Here is a 25,209-nt window from a genome sequence, read left to right on the forward strand (position 1 = left end):
GAGTGAGCCAGCTCTTTTCTTCTCTAAAGTGCTTTTGGTCAGAGTGTGTTCCCACAGCACTCTGTGAAACTAAAATGCCATGCATACAACAACATGCATGAATTTTGTTGAACAAGAAAAAAGCCCAACACAGAGTAGTATATACCATGTGACCCCATTTGTATGTAGTTCAAGACAGACATGTCTGATAAAAGGGGTTTCTTGAATGGCTGGGAGAACATACTGTTTGGAAAGTTAGTGAAGGCGCTTTGGGGTAAAATAGTCTTGAACTTGTATTGAGTGATAGTTACCCAGGAGCACGTAATGGCCAAAGCCCATTAAACCCCAGTATTCAAAACCTATACTTTTACCATGTGCTACATCTCAGTACATATATTTTCATCAAGGATTGCAGCTCTCTGGCTGTCCTGAACTGTCTTAACATTATTCAGCTAATCAGAAACAAATTCTAGTTCTTAATTCAGGCTGACGTTTTTCATACTGTTTTGTCTTTGCAGGTTTTGTGTGGCCATAAAGAAAGAGAATTATCCAGATTACATGCCCTCAAACATATTTTCCGACAGTGCGAAACAGATTTTCAGACAGCCAGGGCATACCATATATCTCCTACCAACAGTGGTCATCTGCAATTTGCTGCCTTGTGAGCTTGACTTCTATGTGAAAGGAATGCCAATCAATGGGACCCTTAAACCCGGCAAAGAGGCAGCCCTCCCCACGGCTGATACGTCCCAGAATATTGAACTGGGTAAGGCGGTCCTGGCATCATTTGTAGTAATACTGTGAAAAATACCCAGTATTTTTTGGTTTTTCGAGACAGGGTTTCTCTGTGGCTTTGGAGGCTGTCCTGGAACTCGCTCTTGTAGACCAGGCTGGTCTCGAACTCACAGAGATCCTCCTGCCTCTGCCTCCCGAGTGCTGGTATTAAAGGCGTGCGCCACCAACCCCCGGCACCGGGGAGTATATTGTGAGTGTTCTGAGCCCCTTGGAGAAATCAAGTCCAATGCAGTATTTCAGTGAACAGGCTCAAAGCCAAGGACTTAGCCAGGCAGCAGTCATCAGAGCCCTTTATTGGTGTGTGAGTATAGTGAGTGATTCCATCTGTTCAAACCGTGCATATTCCTAGCTGTAGGATGGGAAGAGGCAAATGTGTGTATGCCCTCAGCCCTTGAAGCAGAAGGCAGGCTCTTTACCTGTGTCCTCATGTATTCCACCCTTTGGATGATGCAGAGATGGAGGTTACAGTGTTTACTGTAGCGAGTAGTTTTCCTTTGTAAGGGTCAGGGCAGAGAAGAGCCACCAAGGGGACATCACTAACCATAACTTTATTGGGGCCTTCAAGGAAGCTAGGTGGTGGAGCACGCTTTTAATCCCAGCACTTGGGAGGCAGAGGCAGGCAGATCTCTCAGTTTGAGGCCAACCTGGTCTACAGAGTGAGTTCTAGGACATCCAGGGCTGTACAGAGAAACCCTGTCTCAAAAAACAATAAACATAAAAAAACCAACAAAAAACCACCCATGTTTATCATTCTGTAAGATCTGTACGAGGCTTTTTCTTTTGGGCTACCCACCCAAACGATAATGTAGAGACTTATTAATTTTGAATGTTTGGCCTAGCTTAGGCTCATTTCTGGCTAGCTATTTTAACTTAAATTAACCTGTTTCTCTTCGTCTACTTTTTGCCTCAGGGATTTTTACCCGATATCTGTATATCTTACTTTCATTGCTTCTTTGTGTCTGGCTGGCTTCTTGCCCTGGGTGTGTCCTTTTTTCTTCTTCTCTGAGCCTAGATTTTTCCTCCTGTTTATTTTGTGTGCCCACCAGCCCCACCTATCCTTTCTCCTGCCAAGCTTTTGGCCATCTAGTTTTTTGTTAGACCAATCAGGTGCCTTAGGCAGGCAAGGTGAAACAGCTACACATCTTTACATACATAACAAATGCAGCATAAATAAAAGTAACACACCTTTACATAGTTTTAATATTCTGTAGCCAAAGCAAATGTAACTCATCTTTGCCTAGTTAAAATAATATTCCACAACACAGACTTCCTAATGTGACTCTTGGGCTCTGGTTTGCTTCGGATTTGTTCCTAGCCAACAATAAGAAGTGGCCTTGAGGTTTCTATCATGTAGGCCCATATCGATTTCTCCAAAAGAACTCCATTGTAGTTTTGTTATAGGCTATTTTTGACAGACTCAAGTGCAAGTTCAGAAAATCAGTGTCTTGTATCTTTAGGGGTGTCGCTGGAGAACTTTCCACTCTGTAAAGAATTGCTCATCCCACCTGGGACTCAGAACTACATGGTCAGAATGCGACTCTATGATGTCAACCGCCGGCAGCTCAACCTCACCATCCGAATTGCATGTCGAGCAGAAGGTTCCTTAAAGATCTTCATTTCTGCGCCATATTGGCTCATCAACAAAACAGGTATACCGGGAGACCATCCAGGTAGATGTTTTCCTTGGGCCTTTGGATGTCTGCTCAGCTGACTAACTGGAGCCAGTTCGGACATTACTTCCACAGTCTGATCTGCTTGGGCATCCCTACTATCTGTCTGACCACAGTCAAGCTGCCCACTTAGGTTCCTGCAAATGGTGGGCTGAGCCCCTGACAAGCTTCCTTCCCTACTTCCCCCGAGGTGGTTCTCCTTTGCTGTTTGCATGCTTCATGGGGAGACTGGGTGGGAACGTTATAAACTTTTCCCTCCTTCCTAAAGGGTTACCACTGATCTTCAGACAGGACAATGCAAAGACAGACGGTGCAGGCCAGTTTGAGGAGCATGAGTTGGCCCGGAGCCTGAGCCCTCTCCTGTTCTGCTATGCTGACAAAGAACAGCCAAACCTGTGAGTGTGGCTGTGTATGGGAGGGCCAGTGAGCTGGGCGTGCAGGGTGGGGGAGAAATCAGCAAGGCTAGCCTCTACCTGAGCAAGGAGAACTGTCCTGTGGGCCACAGGCCTGACTTGGCAGCAGTGGAGCCCTGATTTAATGGGGTTTTTCTTTCTTTAACCCTAGTTGTATGTTATTTGATACTGAGAAGAAACCACTTGTGAGGTAGTTTTATTTTACTGAAGTAGGGCTCTTATTTGTAACTGTGCTAGAGAAGAGAAACTGGCACCCCCTCTCTCACTGCCATCTTCCCTCTGCTGGCAGCTTGGAGACCTGGAGAGGAGTGCCATTAGGGAGTGCACAGGCTGTCCTTGGTGAAGTCTTCAGCCCGTGAATCCCGCTGAGATTGTTTGTGGGAGGTTTTGTGCTGTTGCACCATCTTAAAATTCATGGCAGTCTGGGGGTGGGGGAGCAGTTGTGAGGTTAAGTGAGGTGTCTTCTTAAGGCACACAGGGATATTAATTCACTTTTGTTGGTTTTGGCATTCAGTTTTCCTCAAGAGTTTACAGCCCTCATCTAAAGATAAATGGTGTGTCCTGTATTTCTCGCCGCCATCTGTAGGACTCTGCTGAAACCTCACAGGAAGGCGGCTCCTGTGTACTCCAGTGGACACTGTGAGGCAGCCCCTGTGTACTCCAGGGGACACTGTGAGGCAGCCCCTGTGTACCCCAGTGGACACTGTGAGGCAGCCCCGTGTACTCCAGTGGACATGAGGTGCTTGTCACGGCTTCTTGAGTCTAGTGTAAGGTTGCAGTTAGTCAGAGTTCTGGCTCTTGGAGGAGACACAGCTGGACAAGTGGTATATCCAGCAGCCTGTCTCTCATGGCAATCTGAGATCTAAGACTTGGCATTTGTCACAGTTTGGTTTACCTGTGGAAGTCACACTTCCCAAAGGGTTTTGTGTAGACCATCTCATTACATTCTCCTTGGCCTCCAGTGGTTTAGAGAGGGCAGGAAATACTATTAAATCTTGAGACGAGGAGACTGAAGCACAGAGAGTTTCTGCCTAAGGCCACGTTGTTAGTGGCAAAGCTGGAGCACGGGTCCTATGAGAAGACTCCAGACACCTCATCAGTGCTCTACCCCGCCAGCTGCCTCACTCTACAATGTTTTCTCAGGGGGTTCTTGAGTCTTTGGAGTTTAAGGAAATGTTAGAGTTGTAGCATGTGACAGGCTTATGGAGAATTCTAGCATTTTCTCCCAAAGTTAGTTCTTAGCTGCGGTTCTCAGTCATCCATCCACTGCTGTGGGTGCTGTGGCTGGCTCTGGACTTCACTGTCTCGCTGTACTTGGGGTCCACAGGAGGTAAGGTTGAGTGAGAGTCAGTGTGAGAGACCTAAGTGGGTGGTAGCCACCGAGTTTCCTTACCCGGAATCCTTTGTGGATGGCTGTGTACACGCTTCCTTACCCGGAATCCTTTGTGGATGGCTGTGTACACGCTTCCTTACCCGGAATCCTTTGTGGATGGCTGTGTACATGCTTCCTTACCCGGAATCCTTTGTGGATGGCTGTGTACATGCTTCCTTACTCGGAATCCTTTGTGGATGGCTGTGTACATGCTTCCTTACCCGGAATCCTTTGTGGATGGCTGTGTACATGCTTCCTTACTCGGAATCCTTTGTGGATGGCTGTGTACATGTTCCTTACTTGGAATCCTTTGTGGATGGCTGTGTACATGTTTGCCTTTTGCCCACCACAGCTGCACCATGAGAATTGGAAGAGGGATCCATCCAGAAGGCATGCCGGGCTGGTGCCAGGGCTTCTCCCTGGATGGTGGCAGTGGTGTCCGAGCTTTGAAAGTCATCCAGCAAGGAAACCGCCCGGGGCTCATCTACAACATCGGTGGGTTGTGTTTGGGGCTCAGGGTGGATTGGAACCACGGGGCAAAGACCTTAGACCTGCATGAGCAAACCATCCATTCATGATGGTCTGGCAGCAAATACAGGTTTTCTGATTTGACGGTGGTCATCCGTCTCTTCTCTGGATGCTAGATTGACATCTACGTAGAAAAGTTCTCTGAAACACCCTTTTTTCAGGGGAATAATAGGAACACTTAGAGCACTTCCATCCTCCAAGTGTTCCCACACATGAATTCAAACTTAGAAACCATGAGCAGGTAAGAAGAGTTCACCTGGGACTGAAGTGTAGAGCTTGAGTGACAGTCCAGATGCAGATGGGAGGTCTAGGTCAGAGGCAGGAGGACAGTGGCATGTGATTTTGAGGAAGGGAATACAGTAAAGTGTACTCAGGGCTGTCAGGCCCCCAACTTGCTTGTCTTTCTGGGTGTTTTCAGAGAGGATTCTGTACCCATGTCCCTCAGAGCCACCTGAGGACATACAGAGCATTTCCTGAAGGCTCAGTGTCAGTTGGATTCAAGTATTCCCTGGGTTTTACATGTTAGCAGTGTGTCCGTGTAGTAAGTCATTTCCAGGGACTTAACAGCCGTGTTTAGCCTAAAACTGCCTGGTCCTGGGTCCTGTAGAACTTTCTGTAATGCTAGAAGTGTTCTCATGTGTATCGTGCAGCACAGTAGCCCAAGCCACAAGCAGACACTGAGCACCTGAGGGCACACCCCTGAGGATGGTTGCATAACCAAGGGAGCCAGCAGCTTTTCATTGTATTCAACATTCTTAAAAAGATTTTATTTATTAATTATGTATACAGTCTTGTGCCTGCATGCCAGCACAGGGCACCAGATCTCATTCCAGATGGTTGTGAGCCACCATGTGGTTGCCGGGAATTGAACTCAGGACCTCAGGAAGAACAGTCAGTGCTCTTCCTGAGCCATCTCTCCAGCCCCATCCACATTTTTTTTTATATTTATTTTATTTGTATGGGTATTTCATATGCCTGTCAGGAAGTGTTCCAGGTGCATGCAGTGCCCAAGGAGGCCAAAAGAGGTCGTAGGATTCTCTTGAATGTTGTACAGTGTTGATGTTGGTGCAGACAGTCATGTTGTAGGAGGAAGAACCATGATGGTATAGTGTAGCCTGAATCCTGCAGAGAATGGGGGCGTTTAATCTTGAGTTATTTTCTTTAAAGTATTTATTTATTTTTTATGTAGTGTGTGTGTGTGTGTGTGTGTGTGTGTGTGTGTGTGTGTGTGTGTGTGTGTGTGTGTGCGCGCGTGCGCGCGCCTGCATGCACATAGAGAAGACAGCTTGCAAGAATTGGTTCTTTCAGTTCCACCATGTGGGTCCTGGGAATTGGATTGAGGTTATCAGTCTTAGAGGCAAGTGCCTTTAGCTGCTGAGTCATCCCAGTGGCCATACTTGAGGATTTCTTAAGAGAAGCATTGTCCAAGTAGAGTTTCCTTTTCAGATTATTTAACCTGGATTTGTATTCATGCTTCCATTCAAATTGCTTCCCTACAGTGGACATAAAGATTTTGAAAAGAAACCTGCTTTATTTGAGCCGAAGAGAGTATTCTGTTCACATCTGCCTGCTCCACTCCTTGAGTTGGCTTTGGCTTTCTGCTGGCCTGTCTTGCCCTTAATTTGTTTTCCAAAATAAACTACCCAGGTTGTCTGGAAGCTATATTTGGTACAGATTTGGGAAGGGAGAGGAATGAAAGTTGCTCCTTTTAACACAGCCTTTGCTGAGAACCCTAGAGCTGTGGCAGACAAGCAAGTGGAGCAGTGAGCCCATGTGTAAATGTGCATGCATGTGTGGCCGTGTCTGCAGGTATAATTTGTAAATGCATGTATAACCTTGCAGTACCTGTAAACATATGGGCTAGGAGAGTGTTCCTCACAGACCTGGCGTCTGCCTCCTGTCCTTCTTCCAAGTGAAGGGGCAAAAGGCATGGGCCGAGATAGGTTTGTGACATGTGTGTGTGTGTTGTCAAGGCGATCTGTGGACTCTCTTAGTGCATATAACCAGTTTCCTCTTGGGAATGTTTACAGCACAGTCCCCAACAGAAAAGCTGGAGCCATGCATCTTGAAAAGGAAGGATTTTGTGTATTTGATCTCAGCTCGATTTATTGGGGGTCTGCCAGGATAAACCAGGGTAGAAGGGAAACACAAAGTTCACCTTTTTCCAAAAATAGGGTGTCTGTGCTGCTCTGGGTGGCTCTTTGTGCTTCCAAATTAAGCACAACTTTTGAAGTGGACTCATGTCAGTTAAGCTCTGATGCCTCTGACCTGTCAATTTCTGGCAACTAAATTTTTCCAGAAGAAAAGTATCTGTGTGTGTGTGTGTGGGGGGGGGTGTGTGTGTGGGGGGGGTCCCATCAACCTAGAGCCATGTGGCATTTCTTAGGTAAGAGTTCCAGAGACAGTCTCTGGAGACTGCTCAGTCTTTTAAATCAGCTGACTTCTCAAGCCAGTTGAAGCCTGTTGGAGTCAGTAGGTTGTGGTATCTGTAGCTGGGAGGTGTGCTGGCTCTCTTGAGGTGCCCGGGCTGAACACCTGGCCTTGTCTACATCCACATGACCTAGAGCAGGTGACTCATGCCTTAGTTTCCTCAGCTGTGTAGTGGAAGTGATAACTGTATTCTAGAGGGGTGTTATGAGAAATTAGTGTAAAGCCAAAGAGAGGCTTAACATATATGATGGGGTCGGTAAGTATCAGGATTGTTATTCTTATTACTTTGGGTTAAGCATTTTAATTACTATATAGCCAGAACTCAGCACAGAGCTTTGGACTTATTTTCTGTATTTATTGTCATACTGAATGAGTGAGTCATCCCACTTAGTGCTGTATTTTACAAGGTAACTCAGTGTTACTTCATTTGTCTTTATGTGAAACTTGTTTTGAGATTTCATTCTCACTGGGACTTGTGTGTATGTGTGTGTGTGTTTGTTTCTGTTTCTGGTTTGTAGTAAGTAGGAAAGACTTTATTTTTATTTTTATTTTGTTTCTTGAGACAGAGTTTCTCTGTGTAGCTTTGGAACCTGTCCTAGAACTCAATTTGTTGACCAGGCTGGCCTCGAACTCACAGAGATCTACCTGCCTGTGCCTCTGGAGTGCTAATTTTTAATGAATAAATAATCCTAGCATCGTGTATGAGTTGGGTTATTTGGTAGTAAGCTAAAATTGCTAGAGAAGATTCTATCTAGAGAATGCTTGATTGTGTTCAGGTTGGTATAGAATACAACTAAGTAGTTTGAGGTTTCTACTTATCCTTTAACAAAGGAAGGTTCTTGGTGGGGAGTTTGTGTCCCAGGTGTAAGCATAATTGTAGCTAGTTTCATAAACAGAAAGCTAAGCTACATGTGACCAAAACACCTGTTGTGTCTTCACTGTTCCTATATTGGTGTATACAGGTCAAAGAGACTAGGAACCAAAGGGACATTGGCACTGACCCTGAGACTTTTTCAACATTTACTTATGTATTTTGTGTTTACATGTGTGTATGATATGGTCTATGTGTAGAGGTCAGAGGACAACTTGTAGGGGTGAGGAATGTGGGTTCCCGTGATCAAAATCAGGTTGTCAGACTTGGTGGCAAGTGCCTTTACCCATTGAGCCATCTTACCACCCACCCCCAGGACTTTCTAAAGCCTAAATGGAATAATTCCCTTCTTTGAAGGGCTTTGTACGGTCGTCAGGTGACATGTGTGTTTGCTCACAGTGACTAAGGAACTATGAATTCTACTTTACTTCTGTCAGACCTAGAATTTTCTATCACGATTAATCAATGAAATGGTTCTTGTCATTTGCAGGTATTGATGTCAAGAAAGGCCGAGGTCGCTATATTGACACTTGTATGGTCATCTTTGCCCCCCGTTACCTGTTAGATAATAAATCATCTCACAAGCTTGCATTTGCACAAAGGGAATTTGCCCGGGGACAGGTAAGCAGTTTGCTTTGCAGAATGGCTTGTTAAATAATGGGGGGTTTAATGTTAAGGCTGGCTTCTCATCGAGACTGAGCGTTTTGTGACATGAGTGACCCAAGAGCTCAGAGTAGGGACTCAGCAAGAATTGTATGTGACTTGGAGGGGTATTGAGTAATGTGACTGAAGCCTGTGATTTGTACATTTTAGGGGACAGCCAACCCCAGTGGCTACATTTCCACCCTGCCTGGCTCCAGTGTGGTGTTCCACTGGCCTCGCAATGACTACGATCAGCTCCTATGTGTCAGGCTGATGGACGTTCCCAATTGCATTTGGTCGGGAGGCTTTGAAGTCAACAAGAATAATTCCTTCCATATCAACATGAGGTGAGTTTGAGGCTTGAGAGAGACAAAACATAGCTTTGTTTGAAGCACGTTAATAATATAATATATTGCATACACATATATAGCAAGCCCATTTCACTCTTTGTGAGTTAGGCTAGTGGATTCTGGGCTCAGGTTGAGTTCTTAGAACTTGTTAAATCGCAGGGAAGTGGGAGCATTTTGATCAGATGAGTTATGGAAGATGCTTTAAGTGGTGAATACAGCTTTGTGGTCTTAGTCCAGAGTGACTGTCTGTGTTTACATGGGACTACCGGTGGTAACTGCTTTTGTTTTTATTGGTGTACATTTGAATGTTCTTCTTTCATCTGATGTTGTTCTGGTAAGTTATCTGGCCTTCTCTTCTAGTTTCATTTCTGTTACCAAGATGAAATACCCTAACCCAAAAGAAAAAAAACAAAAACAAAAACCAAAGACAAAAACAAAGAACAAAACAAAAAAAACAGCTTGAGGGAGAAAGGGGTTTATTTCAGTTTATTCTTTCAGGTTATAGTTCAACATAGTGGAAAAGTCAAGTCTGGACTCCCCATGGCTAGTCACATCACATCAGGTCAGGAGAGAGAAAGAAATGAATGCATCCATGCTCTCTTGCTTATTAAATGTGCTTAGCTCCATTTCTCCAGTGTCATACAGTTCAGAACCCTTTGCCTAGGGAATGGTGCTACCCACTGTGGGTTAGGCGTTCTCATATTTGTTTTTAATATTTTATTTATTTATTATGTATAAAACATTCTGCTTCCATGTATATCTGCACACCAGAAGAGGGCACCAGATCTCATAATGGATGGTTGTGAGCCACCATGTGGTTGCTGGAAATTGAACTCAGGACCTCTGGAAGAACAGTCAGTGCTCTTAACCTCTCAGCCATCTCTCCAGCCCTAGGCATTCTCATATTGATGAACTAAATTAAGACAGTCCCTGACAGAGCCACAGGCCAAGCCAATGTGAGACAGTCAGATTTTGTTCCTGGGTGACTTTCGGTTGTGTCAAATGGACAAATCTAAACATCCCATCTTCTTTGCTCACTCCAGTGAACCTCTGGTCCTTGTTAGAAAAATCACCCAATTCAGCTTTGGGTAGCTCAGGATACTTTATTGCTATCATTATTGTTGTATTTCTTACAATTGAACCATGCTACGCAGGCACTGCCACTGAGCTCATTCCCAGCCCCATCAAACAACAACACTTTTGGGGTTTTGTGTTTTGTTTTATTTTCTTGAGACTAAAGGTTTTTTTCTGGTTTGTCCAGCTTGACTTTAAACTTGCTAGCTACAGGGATCACCCTTATTGACTGTGCCCTCAAACAGCCAGTACACATTCACATTGCTGTACCCCTGCAGGGGTCTCTGAGGCCACCAAGGCCAGCAGAGTGGGAAGCAACAGGTAGTTCTGTTCAACACGACTTAATAGCTGGTGTTGGTTCAGACAACTTTCAAGTAGTGTATTTGAGGCATATTTAAGCACAGTGCAAGTTGGTGAAGAATTTCCTGGTAATAATTAACTCAGTCCATCTGCACACTACAGCTTAATACATGGCTACATTGAAACTCTGTAAAGAACATGTGACACCTTCCATACAAACGAGTTCTGTAGATTGACAAGCTCACAATCAGGATCTGGGGAAGCTCCAGTGTGGTCTCCCCCATACAGATAGTGCAAAGATCACCAGGCTCTTAACCATGTCTGCTTCCTGCTTTCTTGGTAGATAACGGGTTGTGCACCCTCCCTTTGAAGGAACAACCCTATGTGTTAACATTCCTGGTTTCCCTAGTGCTTATCTGTGAGCACAGGAACCTTTGTGCCTCCCACACACACCCTTGAATAGCCAGTGCACACTCACTGCTGCACACCCCTGAACAGCCAATGCATACCCACACTGCTGCACACCCTTGAACAGCCAGTGCACACCCACACTGCTGCACACCCCTGAACAGCCAATGCATACCCACACTGCTGCACACCCTTGAACAGCCAGTGCACACCCACACTGCTGCACACCCCTGAACAGCCAGTGCACACCCACACTGCTGCACACCCTTGAACAGCCAGTGCACACTCATACTGCTGCACACCCTTGAACAGCCAGTGCTCACTCACTGCTGCACACCCTTGAATAGCCAGTTGCATACTCACACTGCTGCACACCCTTGAACAGCCAGTGCACACTCACTGCTGCACACCCCTGAACAGCCAGTGCTCACTCACACTGCTGCACACCCCTGAACAGCCAGTGCACACTCACATTGATGCACACAGAGCCTAGAACTTCATGTAAGCTTCATGTCCCATAAAACCCAAGACTCCACACCAATTAAATAACTCCTTATTTTCCTTGCCCTAGTTCTTGGCAGCTCCCATTCTACATGGCGTATCTAGAAATTTGACTATTCAAGAGCATTTATGAGCGGAAATGTACAGTATTTATTTATTTTTTGTGACTATCTTATTTTACTTAGGATAATAGCCTATGGCATTGTCCACATGGCATGGGCCAGCATTTCCTCCCTTTTTAAGGCTGAGTAGCATCCCATGTCTGTTCCACATTTTCTTTACCTACCTCCTGCTGCTTCCACCCTTTGGTTCCTACTGTGAACGCAGGTGTGCACAGACACACTCCAGAACCTGATTTCCTACTGTGAACGCAGGTGTGCACAGACACACTCCAGAACCTGATTTCCTACTGTGAACGCAGGTGTGCACAGACACACTCCAGACACCGGGTTCCTACTGTGAACGCAGGTGTGCACAGACACACTCCAGAACCTGATTTCCTACTGTGAACGCAGGTGTGCACAGACACACTCCAGAACCTGATTTCCTACTGTGAACGCAGGTGTGCACAGACACACTCCAGACACCGGGTTCCTACTGTGAACGCAGGTGTGCACAGACACACTCCAGACACTGTTTTCCTACTGTGAACGCAGGTGTGCACAGACACACTCCAGACACTGGTTTCCTACTGTGAACGCAGGTGTGCATAGACACACTCCAGAACTTGATTTCCTACTGTGAACACAGGTGTGCACAGACACACTCCAGACACCGGGTTCCTACTGTGAACACAGGTGTGCACAGACACACTCCAGACACCGGGTTCCTACTGTGAACACAGGTGTGCACAGACACACTCCAGACACTGGTTTCCTACTGTGAACGCAGGTGTGCACAGACACACTCCAGACACCGGGTTCCTGCTGTGAACGCAGGTGTGCACAGACACACTCCAGACACTGGTTTCCTACTGTGAACGCAGGTGTGCACAGACACACTCCAATTCAATTCTTTTGTGTATAGATCTAGGAAAACAATTTTTGGATCATATGATTCTTTTTTAATTTGTTTTTTGAGATAGGTTCCTAGTTTGCAGTCCTGGCTGTCTCAGAATTTGTTATATTGACCAGGCTGACCTTGAACTCATGGAGATCTGCTTGCCAATCTCTGTGATTAAAGGTGTGTGCCACCGTGCCCCACTGTTGTATTTTTAACTATTTTCTTTAATGTGAGGTCTTACTGTGTTGTCCAGGATAGCCTTGAACTGTGAACTCCAAGGATTGCAGGCCTAGATCATACATGTAGGTCATTGGCTTTATCATTTTTAATCTTTCAAGGATGTGCTGTGCTGTGTTTTGTTAGGATTATAACATTTAATTTTTTTCTGTGAGCTATGGCTGGGGACTCCAGGTTCTCCAGTTTCCCCCAATACTTACCATTTGCTGTTTGGGATATCATAGTAGCTATCCTAATAGCAATGAGTGGGGATCTGACTGTGGGTTGTCTCTGGGCTCCTGGGCATTGAGCCCCAAGTTCTCATAAATGCCAGCAGGTACTCTGCTACTGAGCCAAGCCCCCAGGCCTCACCATAGCTCTGGTTCACACTTCCCTAATGATCATTTTGTGTGCTTGTTTGTATTCACCGAATTGAACTGGGTTATTTGAACTGGTTTTTGTTCCTTTGCATGTTAGCCCGGACCAGGTATGTGATCTGCTAATCTCCTACTCTGCCTTTTCAGACTCCTGAGTGCTTCCTGTGATAGTTGTGTTGTTGTCTAATCCAGTTTATTGGGACTTTGGTCACTTTTGATAATGCTTCCCAGAAACAGTTGTCAAATCCAGTGCCACGAGGCTGTTCTCTTTTGTTTGCTTAAGGGTTTTATAGTCTCAGCTCTTCTGAGTCTGGTCTGCTTTGAGTTAACCCTTGTGTGTGGTGTGGCTGTGAGGGGCCACGTCTTGCTTGACATGTAGCTGTTCTGCTTCTCCAGCAGCACTGGTTGTTGGAAGGCATTTGGCCCTACACACAAGGGTTTGTTTCTGGGCTTCCCATTTGTTCACTGGCCTGTCTGCCAGCCCAGTACTAGTGTCGATTGCTGGAGCTTCCCAGCACCTTTTGAAATGAGGCAGTGGGAGACCCTCAGTTTGGTCTCGGTGGTTCTTTTGTTCAGAATCCTTGAGATCTGTAGGAATTTTATGATTTTTATTTTCTATTTCTGCTAAAAACATGCTGTTGGGCTGGGATTAAACATGATTACTTTAAAAAGGTGAGGGGGGGTGGATACAAGGGAAGGTGATGACTGTGTGCCTAGTGTTAATCCTTTAAAAATGGCTTCAGTGTGTAATCTAAGCTACTGAGTGACCGGGGCCACCCGGTTCTTCTTCTGTCCCCAATTTTTCATCTGGAAACAATTTTAATGAGAAGTCACAGCAGTGGTGCAGTGACCTCTTCATCTCACACCTCCACTGACACCAGCATTTTGCCAGACCCTACTCCGCCCCTCCTCCCTGTTCCCACACCTGCTCTGTTGTTCACACCTGCTCTGTGGTTGAGCGTGTGTAAGCACACTTTGCTGAACCATTGGAAAGTAAGTCAAGATCATCGTGATCCTTGAGATGAATGAAATCCAGCTTCTACCACAAATAATGGTATGATATGGATCTAGGGAAATACCTTTGTTTTCAAAACAAACAATGCCATAACTATGATACCATACACCTGCAAGGCATACAGTACCAGCACAGTGCTTTCTAGTAAGTGAACTCTGTCACAGCCTGGATGAATGGACATGTCTTCCTTCATGAAGCCCACTCTCTGATCTGGGAGCCGGTCTGTGGTCTCTTGTCTAATGCAGATAGATGCTCCTACCTCTGGTAGTGGGGAGCAGGCCCCGCCCTCCCTTTTTGGCTGTGAGCCAGTGGTGTTTGTTTGCCAGTTGTTCTGATTGTCTTGTAGCATGTGCTCTTTCTTTCCTGTATTTGGATTCTAGTGTCCTGTGTGTGAATAGCTCAGCTCATGTGATGTCTGTTTCCCTTGAGTAGCATCAGAAGGCCCGTGACACATTGGTCTTGTTACTGGTGTAGTTTGATCATCACTTGGCTGTCATAGTGCCCACTATGGTGCCCTCCTTCTCCCTCTGCTGCAAAGTCATTTTCCGACTCCATAAATGGGACTGATCCATTGATCAGTCCGGTATTCTGTTTCCTCAAACCTTTTACATAACTGGAATCATTTATTATTCAGGGATTGGAAATGGTGATTTTCTTAATTTCTTCATTTGTTAATTGATATTCTTCTGTGAAAACAAGGATTTTCTTTCATTATACATCTAAATACAACACATATAATACAACACGAAATATCACCTGTGTGTTTCTTTCCCCAGGGTCTCACGTAGCCCAGGCTGGCCTGGGACTTAGTATGTACCTGAGGGTGACCTTAAACGTCTGAACCATACCCGACCCTTTCTATAGGTCTTCTTTTAGAAGAGTATCAGCTTGAAGAGATGAGAAGGAGCTCACCAATTGGGCATGATATCAGCTTCTAATTTCTCGGTTTTAGAAGCTTTAGTTTTACTTCTGTGTATGCACGTGTGTCTGTGTGGGTGTGTGTAATGTGAGTGCACGTGTCTGAAGAGGCTGCGGGTGGTGTCGCAGGTGTGGGTGTTGGGACTAAACTCCCCTGCATGGGTTTTACATGCTTCTACCTGCCAAGCCATCCCTCCAGGCCTTCTGCTTGCTTAGTTTGCTCAGAGACCACACAGTGGGCTGCAGTTGCCAGCGTCCTTGGAGGATGCTGTGACTGAGGAACGAAGGAACTGCAGTCTCTGTCCTCCTTTTCTCTTTCTTTCTTTCTTTCTTTCTTTCTTTCTTTCTTTCTTTCTTTCTTTCTTTCTTTCAAGATTTATTTCAGCTTTCTGTGCAGGAGTGTTTGAGTGCATGCATGTTCATGCATCAAGTGTGTTCCTGGTGCCCTCGGAACCCAGAAGATATCAGATCCCCCCGGAACTGGAGTTGCTGCTCTGCCCACTGAGCCATCTCTCCAGCCTGTCTCCTTTTAATGTGGCCTTCACTCCTTGTTCTGCAGGGACACCCTGGGGAAATGCTTCTTCCTCCGAGTGGAAATTACTCTCCGAGGAGCTACTTATAGGATTTCCTTTAGTGACACAGACCAGTTACCACCTCCTTTCAGAATTGACAACTTCTCCAAGGTACCAAGTGCTTCTGAGGGCTGGCGGCTGACATGGGCAGGGTGGAAGGTCATGGTGCAGTACACACATGACACTCACTAAAACTCTGTGGCCTCGAAACCCCTCCTTACTGCTATTATCGTTTGATTTCCTAATTTATTTCATGTCTGAGCGTTTTGTCTGCATGCATATGTGTATGCCTAGTGACTTTAGAGGGCATTAGATCCCCTGGAACTGGAGTTATGGATGGTTGTGAGTCACCATATGAGTGCTGGGAATCGAACCCAGGTCATTGGCAAGAACAAGTGCTTTTAATCCCTGAATCATCTTTCCAGCCACTTCTGCCAATTATTGTGGTCACTAACCTGCCTCATCCAAACTTATTTTGACTGAAAATTTGGTTGACACAGTGCTCTCTGTAGACATGCTCTGCAGGCAGAGACAGGGGTCAGATTGTTCAGAAAGAATTGAGTGGGTACACTGCTATTGCACAATTACAGTGAACATTTTTATAATCCTAAATGTTAATCAGAAGGTTTTGGTTTTATTTTATTTTATTTTTTTATTTTTGTGTGTGTTTGGCTGTGTGAGTGCCATAGTGGACATGTTAAGGCCAAAGGACAATGTTCAGGAGTTGGTTTTCTTCCACCGTGTGGTTCCTAGGGGGTCAAACTCAGGTCATTAGGCTTGGCAAAATGTACCCTTATCTGCTGAGCCATCTCCTTGGCTTGAAAGATTCCATTTTAAGTTACTCTTTCAAATTATGTCTTAGAGTGTAAAAGCTTTTGTAGCTGGTGTCCAGACCACCATTTCTTCCGTATTCAGACATCCATCCACAGGGAACTAGAATAGCAAAGATACCATTGAAACAATGGAATTGCTGTCTTAGATATTTTGGCACAGCCTCTTTAAAATTGATTGTTTTTATATTTTTATTTGTGTGTGTGTATTACATATCAGTACCTACAAAGGTTCACATGTTGTATTTCCTGGAGCTGCAATAATAAGCAGTTGGCAGTGGTCCTTGCCTTCCAGAAGCAGTTCTGTGGAATCCCTAAGATGGCCCTCAAAAGCATTGTCTCCTCACTAGTCATTCCTCCCTCGAGTATTCATCTGGGAAGATGGGAGCTTCTACCTCGGGCTGGCTGGCTCACTCTCCAGGAACACTGCCCTGAACAAGGCCCTCTGTCTGCCCTCTAGGTTCCTGTTGTCTTCACTCAGCATGGTGTAGCTGAGCCCCGGCTGCGGACTGAAGTGAAGCCCATGACGTCACTGGATTATGCCTGGGATGAGCCGACCCTCCCACCCTTCATCACGCTGACCGTTAAGGGGGCAGGTTCCTCCGAGATCAACTGTAACATGAACGACTTCCAGAATAACCGACAGCTGTACTATGAGAATTTCATTTACATCGCTGCCGCGTACACGTTCTCTGGGTGATTCTGGACTCAATTACTATTCATGCAAAGCAGAGTGTTTTAACTATTCACTGATTTTAAATTTTAAGCAGTTTCTGAAGAGACAAGTCTCAGCAGATCCCTTCTTTACCACACCCCAGGCTCAGGGTCTGCTTGATAGTCTAATCCTTGTCCTCACCTGTAGTAGCTTGATTTCCCCTGAGCCTAGACTCATTGTTTTTTATTTTTTAATTTTCCTTTTGAGACAGGGTTTCTCTGTGTAACAGTCTTAGTTGTCTTGGAACTCACTCTATAGACCAGGCTGGCCTTGAACTAACAGAGATTTGCCTGCCTCAGACTCCCAAGTGCTGGATTAAAGGTGTGTGGATGACACCCCTACCCACCCCCCAGTGGCAACAGTTTTTACTTCTTTAAAGAGCTCCCCCAGGGACTGAGCCTATTATGCAACACTGACAAGTCCCTTCCTGGATCTTGAATTCCTCCAGTGTTTGTCTTGACATTGGGCTGGTAAGGTTTGTTTGTGGGTTGTTCCTATGGCACTGACTAATGTGACCTTGTTAAGGGTTAGTGCCTGAGAAACTAGTTCAGTCTAGTTGTGAGTCCCACTTGCTGTTTGTTTTCTGTAAGTTCCAGCAACCACTGAGCTCTTTAAAGAGAGATCCCTAATGGGGACCACGAGCTCTGAAGTGAGTGTGTGAAGCTGGGAGGGGGAGAAGCTCTTGGGAACCCAGTCATAGAAGGAACCCAGGCCTTGTCGGGGTGCTGGGAGTTGGAAGCAGCTTTTGGTGTATACTTGATGCTGTTGGTGTGCATTCTAATTAATAATGGAGAAGAAAGGAGCGTTTTCTTTAATCTTTATTTGAGCTCAGGCTCATGTAAGAGGAAGTTACCATTTCAAACTGAATAGTTGGTGGCGTTGAGTACCGTTTCGATCATCACAGCTCTTGTCATCACTGCTGATTTCACCAACACATTTTGTTGTTCTTAAAAGAGCCTCTGCTGGCACTGTCCTTCACCCCTCCCCCCAGACCTCAGCAACCACTAGTCTGCTTCCTGTTCCTGTGGGCGTGGCTAGCTGGGTAGTCCATGTAGTCCTGATCACCCCAGGGACCTTCTCTGTCTGGCATGTTTCACTTAATGTCATGTTTTGGGTTCAGCCATATTGAGGCTTGTGACTCTGCTTTTATGAAATGTGTTCAGTCTGCATGAGCCTGAGAAATGCTCTGTGCTATGTCCTCGCCTGCCTCCCTGTCTATCTGCCTGTCTGTCAGTTTGTCTGTCAGCAGGCATCTCAGCTTTGCAGATTGTTTTCCCATTTTGTGGCTTGGCTGTTTTTGGAAGGTATCATTTAAAGAACACATTTTTTTTTTTTTCATTTCAGTGAAATTTAATTCGTTGAATTTTGTTTCACTTTTGTCACATGTGCTTTTGATGTCCAGGTGACTAATTTTTAACCGAACTCATCAGTACTTTTTGTAATAGTAAAGATTGATGGAAACAGGCGAATGATATAAATTAAATGTTATTCAGGCATTATGCATGCCCTACAAGGCGAGAGGCTCTAGAATAGCTCAGTGGGTACATGCTTTACTCACAAGCATGAGCTCCTGAATTAGGAGTCCCGTACTCTTATGGAAAGCTAAGAGCAGTGGCCAGTGCTTGTGACCCCAGCTCTGTGGGCAGAGATGGGCAGGTCCTGGGCCTTGCTGCTAGCCAACCTAACTGAACCAATGAGTCCCAGGTCTAATGAGAGACCCTGTCTCAAATCATAAGGTGCAGAGTGGTAGAGACAACACCCAGTGTTTACTTCTGACCTCCAAAGCACACAAACAGTGAGCCCCTCCTCCCATGTATATACAACCTGCAATATCCCACACAGATAATAATATAAACAAAACCCCAAGCTGAGCAACATCCAAAAATTTGGGATTTTTAATCACAGGGAAGTACTACAGGGAGAAGGTAACTATTGGCCCATTGGATTCTTTTCATCCTGAAAGGACTTTTCCATTTCTTGCCAAGACTTGGGAGTGCGATGGTGCTGATGCTCTGTCTGGCAGAGCAGAGCATGGCTGTGCCCTTGGACATCTGCCTTGGGCTTACCACCCTCCCTTAAAGATTTATAGCTGTCGTTTCATGTCTAAATTTTGTGCCACTTAAATTAGAGGAGAGGGAAAATAGAGTTTTGTGTTTTTACAGATGAACCCTGAATTGTGCAGGAGTACAGGTAGCTCTAAGCCTGTGTGTGCTCTGTCAGGCTTTCTTCTGTATTTCATGGGTTCTGTTGGTTTATTTGTCTCTTTTGACCGGAGTCTCTTCTGTATAGCCTGGGTTCTCTTTGTACTTGCCCAGATGACAGGCAGGGGCCAACTTTCTTGTTTGTTAATAGAGATTTATGCTATACTCATGTGCCTGTGTGTATACATACATACATTTGTGTGTGTGTGTGTGTGTGTGTGTGTGTGTGTGTGTGTGTGTGTGTGCGTGTGCGCGCGCGCTCATTTATTTCATCTTAGTTTGCAGGAGGGGAAAGGAAGGCCTGTAGCTTCCCACAAGGCAGTTACCTGTGCAGAACTTGTCTTGGATGTGTCCCCCAAAACACAGAGAGTCATCCTAAAAAAGAAGGTAAGAACTCAGAGGCTGGAGCTGAGAGTCCGGGCTCAAGGTCATTTACTCCCAAGAGTGTTCGGCACTGGAGGCAATGGGTTGGGAGCCCTGGAGGCTCTGGCTTTCCCTCCTGTTGTAGTCACTGTATTCATGCTGGCTGCTGGACCCCAAGCCTTCTCATGCCCAGGACTTTCTGGAAAGTGGACAGTCCTGAATCTGTGATTCCTGGTTATGTGACTGTGTTAGGGAGGCAGCATTACAGAATAGTTAAGGGGCTCTGGGATTGGACAGGGTTAGGGTTACAATTGGTCACACTGCTCACTAGTTGTGACAGCATAGTGAAGTGACTTCTCACCAAGGCGTAACTTCCTCATCCGTAAGGACAGTGACAGCATGAATCTTGTTGGATTCTTTTCATGGTTAAATGAGTTACTGTACCAAGGCCTGACCTACAGCCGGTTCTCAATAAAGTGTTAGTACTATAGTATATAATGGATTATATAAATTTCCTTGACTGACCCTGACTGACCTAGAAGCCTAATTGCAGTATTTAAGTATTCTAGCAAAGAAAATGCATTGAAAATTAGAAACAGTCAATTGGAAATAACCTTTAAATGCAACCAAATTAACAATTGATTAAAGTCAATGTGTAAATATTGAGATGGTAAGCACTGGACATAGTGAGAGCTGCTGCTGTCCCTACTCTGGCAGTTTACAGGGATGCCAGAGACGGTGGTGTATACTCGCATGTATTCTTGTGTAATTAGACTCCTCTGGACTAAAGACATCTGAGATCTTCATATGGAACAGTGGTAATCATGGCAGTATAGCTAGGTGAGAGGTTGCCCAGCCATTGGCTTCTGATTTTGTTTTTTAAGAGGAAAAATAGTAGGTGCATAAGTTACGAAAATGTCTTTTAATCATACATGTGCAAATCTGCATGTGGGCATGTGGACTTATCAGTGCTTTGCCTGTGGAATCCAGAAAAGGTCCTTAGACCCCCTGAGAATTATCCTCAGATTCCCACACACATGCACCATTGGATACCCATGCTGGCACTCAACATACACACATACACACACACACACACTGAAATAAAAGATGAAAAAGAGTTTAGCATACTTCATCTTAGTCTAACTAGAAATGCACAATAATGAGATCTTTAGTTGGGTATTTCTTTGATGTGGAAAACTAAGTCCAGTTCCAACTGGAGAACCTCCTAGGCCCTTAGAGGGGGCTTGTGAGGGACAGAGCTGGCTGTGGCCACATCTTTGTGTATCTGTCTGTCAGGAACCAGGAAAGCGCTCTCAGCTCTGGAGGATGACGGGTTCGGGAATGCTGGCCCACGAGGGCTCTGCAGTTCCTCACAACCCCAACAAGCCCTCAGCAACACGATCCATCGAGGGGTCTGCCATCTTGGATATTGCTGGCCTGGCTGCTGTGACAGACAACAGGTAATCTGATGGGTAACTTCCTAGTCAGGCTTATTGCCTTCAAATTCAGACTCAAGAAATTTGCCCCTTAAAAGAAGAGTTCTGTAAACCCTCCTGATAATTTGTGGGTGTTTTTTTGTTTGTTTTTTTTGCATTTTTTCTTAATGACTGATGCCTGTCAAATTCTCAGATATCATTTAATTTTAAAAATTATTGTGATATTACCCATCCATGCAGGTGTTAAAGAACAAATTATAAGATCTTTTATAGAAAATGAATATTTACTAAGAATTCCAGTCTACCCTTGCTTGTAAAAGTGAACAGTTTCTGTTCTTAAGTTTTTCTTTTCTTTTGGGTTTTTTGTTTTTGTTTTTGTTTGTTTGTTTGTTTGTTTGTTTGTTTTTGAGACAGAGTTTTTCTGTGTGTAGTTTTTTTAATAATTTGTTGTCTTTTGAGAAGAATTAATTTTCTGGGCAGTGGTGACATACACTTTTAATATCCCAGCACTTAGGAGGCTGAGGCAGACAGCTTTCTGTGAGTTCAAGACCACCCTGGCCTACAGAGTTAGTTCCAGGACAGCCAAGGCTATGTCTCAAACGGTGTGGGGGGAGAGAATTAATTAATTTAATAGCATTATTGAGACATGTTTTTATGGGTAACTCTCTGGACTGTTGACATGAGTTGTGAGTTACATTAGCTTAAATAGGTTACTTTGTTTGCCATATATTTGTTTCTCCATAGAATCAGGGTTTGTTTTCGAGTGCTACCTCATTTATTTCCAAAAGTGTGAAAATTAAGACACAGTAAAAGTATTTAGGAATAGAACAGTGGTGACAGTTGAGAAAATTTTAACTATTGGGCAGATAACTGCTTCCAAGTGCAAGATGGCCTGTCCCATGAGACTGCAAACACCTGTGTTGTGGGTCTCCATTCTTTTGACTTTCCTCATGTCGAGGCTCAACTGGGATACCCATCAAATTGCAGGGAGGGGGTGCTGGAAGGCAGAGGGGCAGAGCCTCAGGATTCGACTCAGAGGAGTCATTGTGTGTCTCTGTCCAGATATGAGCCTTTGATGCTGAGAAAGCCAGACCGCAGGCGCAGCACAACACAGACATGGAGCTTCCGAGAAGGAAAATTGACCTGTGGCTTGCATGGGCTGGTCGTTCAGGTCAGTTGCTTTTGACACCCTCAGTTGTAGCTCCCAGGTGTTGAACTTTTTCAAAATAAAGCATTACCTAGGTTATACATGATGAATTATGGGAAAATTAATCAGAGAGCAGTACTCTCTAGTTACTCCATTTTTGTTAAAGGAAATCAAGAAACTTGCTGTGTATCTGTGCGTTGCTACATAGGAAATGCTCCTAATTGAAACAGAATCACATCACCTTCCCCCTTCCGTTTCCCTGCTGCAGCTACCTTCCCTCAAACCCCTCTCATGCTCCCCCACTTTCAAGTTGGCAGCCTCTTTTTCTTTGATTATTGTTACATGCATACATACATATGTATGTGCATAAGTGCGTATAAATGCAGCCTGCTGAATGCACTTTTGTTCTGTGTGTGTCCTTTTAGGGCGGGCCACTCTTCATAGAACACTGGTGTAGGTGGCTCATCTCTGGGGACCAAGTCTCCTTCTCCCTGTAGCCGTCTGTTGCCCCTCCCATGTTGACATGATCATTGATATTCCCATTTTATGCAGCCATTTCTAAGAGCGATTGTCATGGCAGGATTCATGGCTCTTATAACCCTTATAATCTTTCTACCCCACAGCGCCTGCATCTATGGCTCAAGATTTATTTTAGTTTAATTATGTGTGTCTGTGTGCACCTGTGTGTGGATATGTGTACATCAGAGTGCTGGTACCTGTAGAGTTCAGAAGAAGGTGTCAGATTCCTTGGAGCTGGAGTTATAGGTGGTCGTATGCTACTTGACATGGGTGCTGGGAATTGAAATTGGGTCCTCTGCAAAAGCTACAGGCATACTTAACCACTGAACCTTCCCTCCAGCTCCATAGGATCTGTTCTTGAAGGTATGTTGGAAGTAGCTGTCCTGGGTGATGGCTTCCCCTCTCCCCCACTTCTGACACCAGCTAAAGTGGAATGCAATTAATGCAGATGGCAATGGAGTCAGAACTAGTTTGAAAAACAGATGGTTTATTAGGAAGTACTCACGCGATGGAGCCAGTCCTGTACAGCCAGGCGAGAGAGGGAACAGAGAGCTGCATGTGTTTGTCCCTCATATTTAAAGCCTTGCTACGTCACTCTGACCACACCCAAGTGTGCATGGTCAGCGTCACCTGTGCCAGCCCCCAAGTGAGCATGGACAGCGTCTCCCCCTACATCCTTCTGTTCTTAGTTTCTCTGAACTTTTTTCCCTGGTGACATAAATTAACTTTTTAAATGAAGGAGAAAAAAAAGTATCTGTTAAAAGACTAAGATAATACTTAGTGGGTACTAAGAGAACTACAGTTCTCTTCTGTAAAGTGTGGGAGCCAGTCATGAGCTGTACATGATTGTCCTCGTCATCAGTGTTGTCTTCTTTCTTCGCCTCTTCTTCTCCAATAGTTAGCTTGCCAGTATCCTTTTTAATTTTTTGAGGTCATATTGTAATTACATCAGTTTCCCATTTTCACCCCTTCAAACCCTCCAGGATCTTTCCCCTTTGCTCTCTTTCAAATTCATGCCTTCATTTTCTTTAATTGTTAAGTGTATGTATGCCTGCACACATGGGTATGTGTGTGTTTTACTCGTGTGTATATGTTTTCAAGGCTGGCCATTTGGCATTGTAAAGCCAATTGGTGTGTATACACGTTTTTTGATTTTGCTTATTGCTACATTCTTAGTGGTATCAAAGTTAGCATTTTGCTTTAGCAAATGTGGCAGTCAAGACTGCTAGACATTTTTCTTTGTCCTCAACTCAGCCAGCCTATAGCATAATAAATTTCCAGGGACTTTATCAGGGATTTAGATTTCTGCCCTTTCTCTCTTTGGGCTCAGTATGGGCCCCTGCATCTGAGGTGAACAGGTGGGAGGTGGAGGCTTGGGCACATAGCAGAGCAACACAGTGACTGTGTATGCAGGCCTGCCCACCGTGGGACTCATACAAAACTCAACTGTCCAGCAGCAGACCTGCAACAGTTAGTGTTTCTCTCCCTGGTGGAGTGAGACTGTCCTCTCCTATGGTGGTTTGTACAGCCATAAGAAGCCTCTTCTGTTTGGTGAGATTTATTTTCTTTACCTCTGTGGCCCTGAGCTTTTCTCATCAAAGGCCAGCTGCTTACTTATGTGAAGCTCACATCTGGAGTGGATTTGGGATTTTCAATTAGCAATACAATTCAGACTTCTAGAGGCAAAAGAAAGCTTGTTATAATTGGTGGGTTCCGGGTCTGACCCTGACTTTACTTGTAGGGGTTTTTTTTTTTTTTTTTAAAGCCCATGTAATTCCAATTTTCGTGGAGCATTTTCCTCCTGCCCAAATCCCTTTTTAATGTTTGTTGTTTCCTGGATCTGCCCACCATGTCTTTGCTGTGGATGTGTTTGGTTAGGGAATCGAGTTTGTTTCATTTCTATGCTAAATCCAGCAGTAGAAGGCTTGCAAACGCTTTCTGGCTTTCCCGTTCCAGGTTGTGTGTATGCTTTCTAAACTTACCCTTATGAAAAGCTTTCCTCGTATGGAAGCCTGTTCTAGATGCCTTTCATCACTCAGTACTTAAAATGAAAAAGATGGGTGGGCATGGTGACACCTACAGTCCCATCAAACCCAGGCGATGGGTTTGAGGCTGCCCAGGCAACAGAGCCCTGTCTTAAAAGCCAACACAAAGAAAGAGAAAGAATTGAAATATTTGTTCTCTCTAGCTGTGGTGTCCCTAAGGGCCTCACCCTGCCGACCTGCATTTTGTGTGGGAAAACAGCAGGACTATGACTTTTTCTAAAACTCACCAAACGTGTGCCAATGCTTATTACAATTTAGACGTGGCACTTACTTGGTTGTTTAGCCATCAGCTTGGGGGAAGCATTAGCTCTGGAACTGGCTTTTTAATTGGACAGCTGAGTGATTAGTAATCAGTTTTATAACAGTTAAGGTTTTTAGGCAAACCTCAATGATAATACCCAAGCAAAACTGATTTGGGCTACTTAGTAAACTTAGTTTTAGTGATGGAGATTTATTATAAGGTGGAGTAAAACCAAGCCACTTTGTTTGTGGGGTTACCTCCACGTTAACACAGTAAATG

At 44.9% G+C, this 25,209-nt stretch overlaps 1 protein-coding gene across 8 annotated transcripts in view; it reads left to right on the forward strand.

The window, feature by feature from the left end:
- Vps13d (vacuolar protein sorting 13 homolog D) overlaps nt 1-25,209 on the forward strand; it is a 227,793-nt gene that overhangs the window by 110,604 nt on the left and 91,980 nt on the right. For 7 of the 8 annotated variants that reach the window (XM_027398154.2, XM_027398160.2, XM_027398156.2 and 4 more), the window contains 11 exons: nt 498-745; nt 2,232-2,423; nt 2,713-2,839; nt 4,582-4,724; nt 8,549-8,679; nt 8,872-9,047; nt 15,421-15,544; nt 16,724-16,959; nt 19,458-19,566; nt 20,839-21,002; nt 22,041-22,149. In XM_027398154.2, coding sequence (XP_027253955.1) covers nt 498-745; nt 2,232-2,423; nt 2,713-2,839; nt 4,582-4,724; nt 8,549-8,679; nt 8,872-9,047; nt 15,421-15,544; nt 16,724-16,959; nt 19,458-19,566; nt 20,839-21,002; nt 22,041-22,149 — 1,759 coding nt within the window. Of the gene's footprint in view, nt 1-497; nt 746-2,231; nt 2,424-2,712; nt 2,840-4,581; nt 4,725-8,548; nt 8,680-8,871; nt 9,048-15,420; nt 15,545-16,723; nt 16,960-19,457; nt 19,567-20,838; nt 21,003-22,040; nt 22,150-25,209 lie in introns of those variants that run through there. The other variant, XR_003481832.2, reaches the window with a different exon arrangement.

This window comes from Cricetulus griseus, chromosome 2, assembly GCF_003668045.3.
Source record: "Cricetulus griseus strain 17A/GY chromosome 2, alternate assembly CriGri-PICRH-1.0, whole genome shotgun sequence".
NCBI lineage: Eukaryota > Metazoa > Chordata > Mammalia > Rodentia > Cricetidae > Cricetulus > Cricetulus griseus.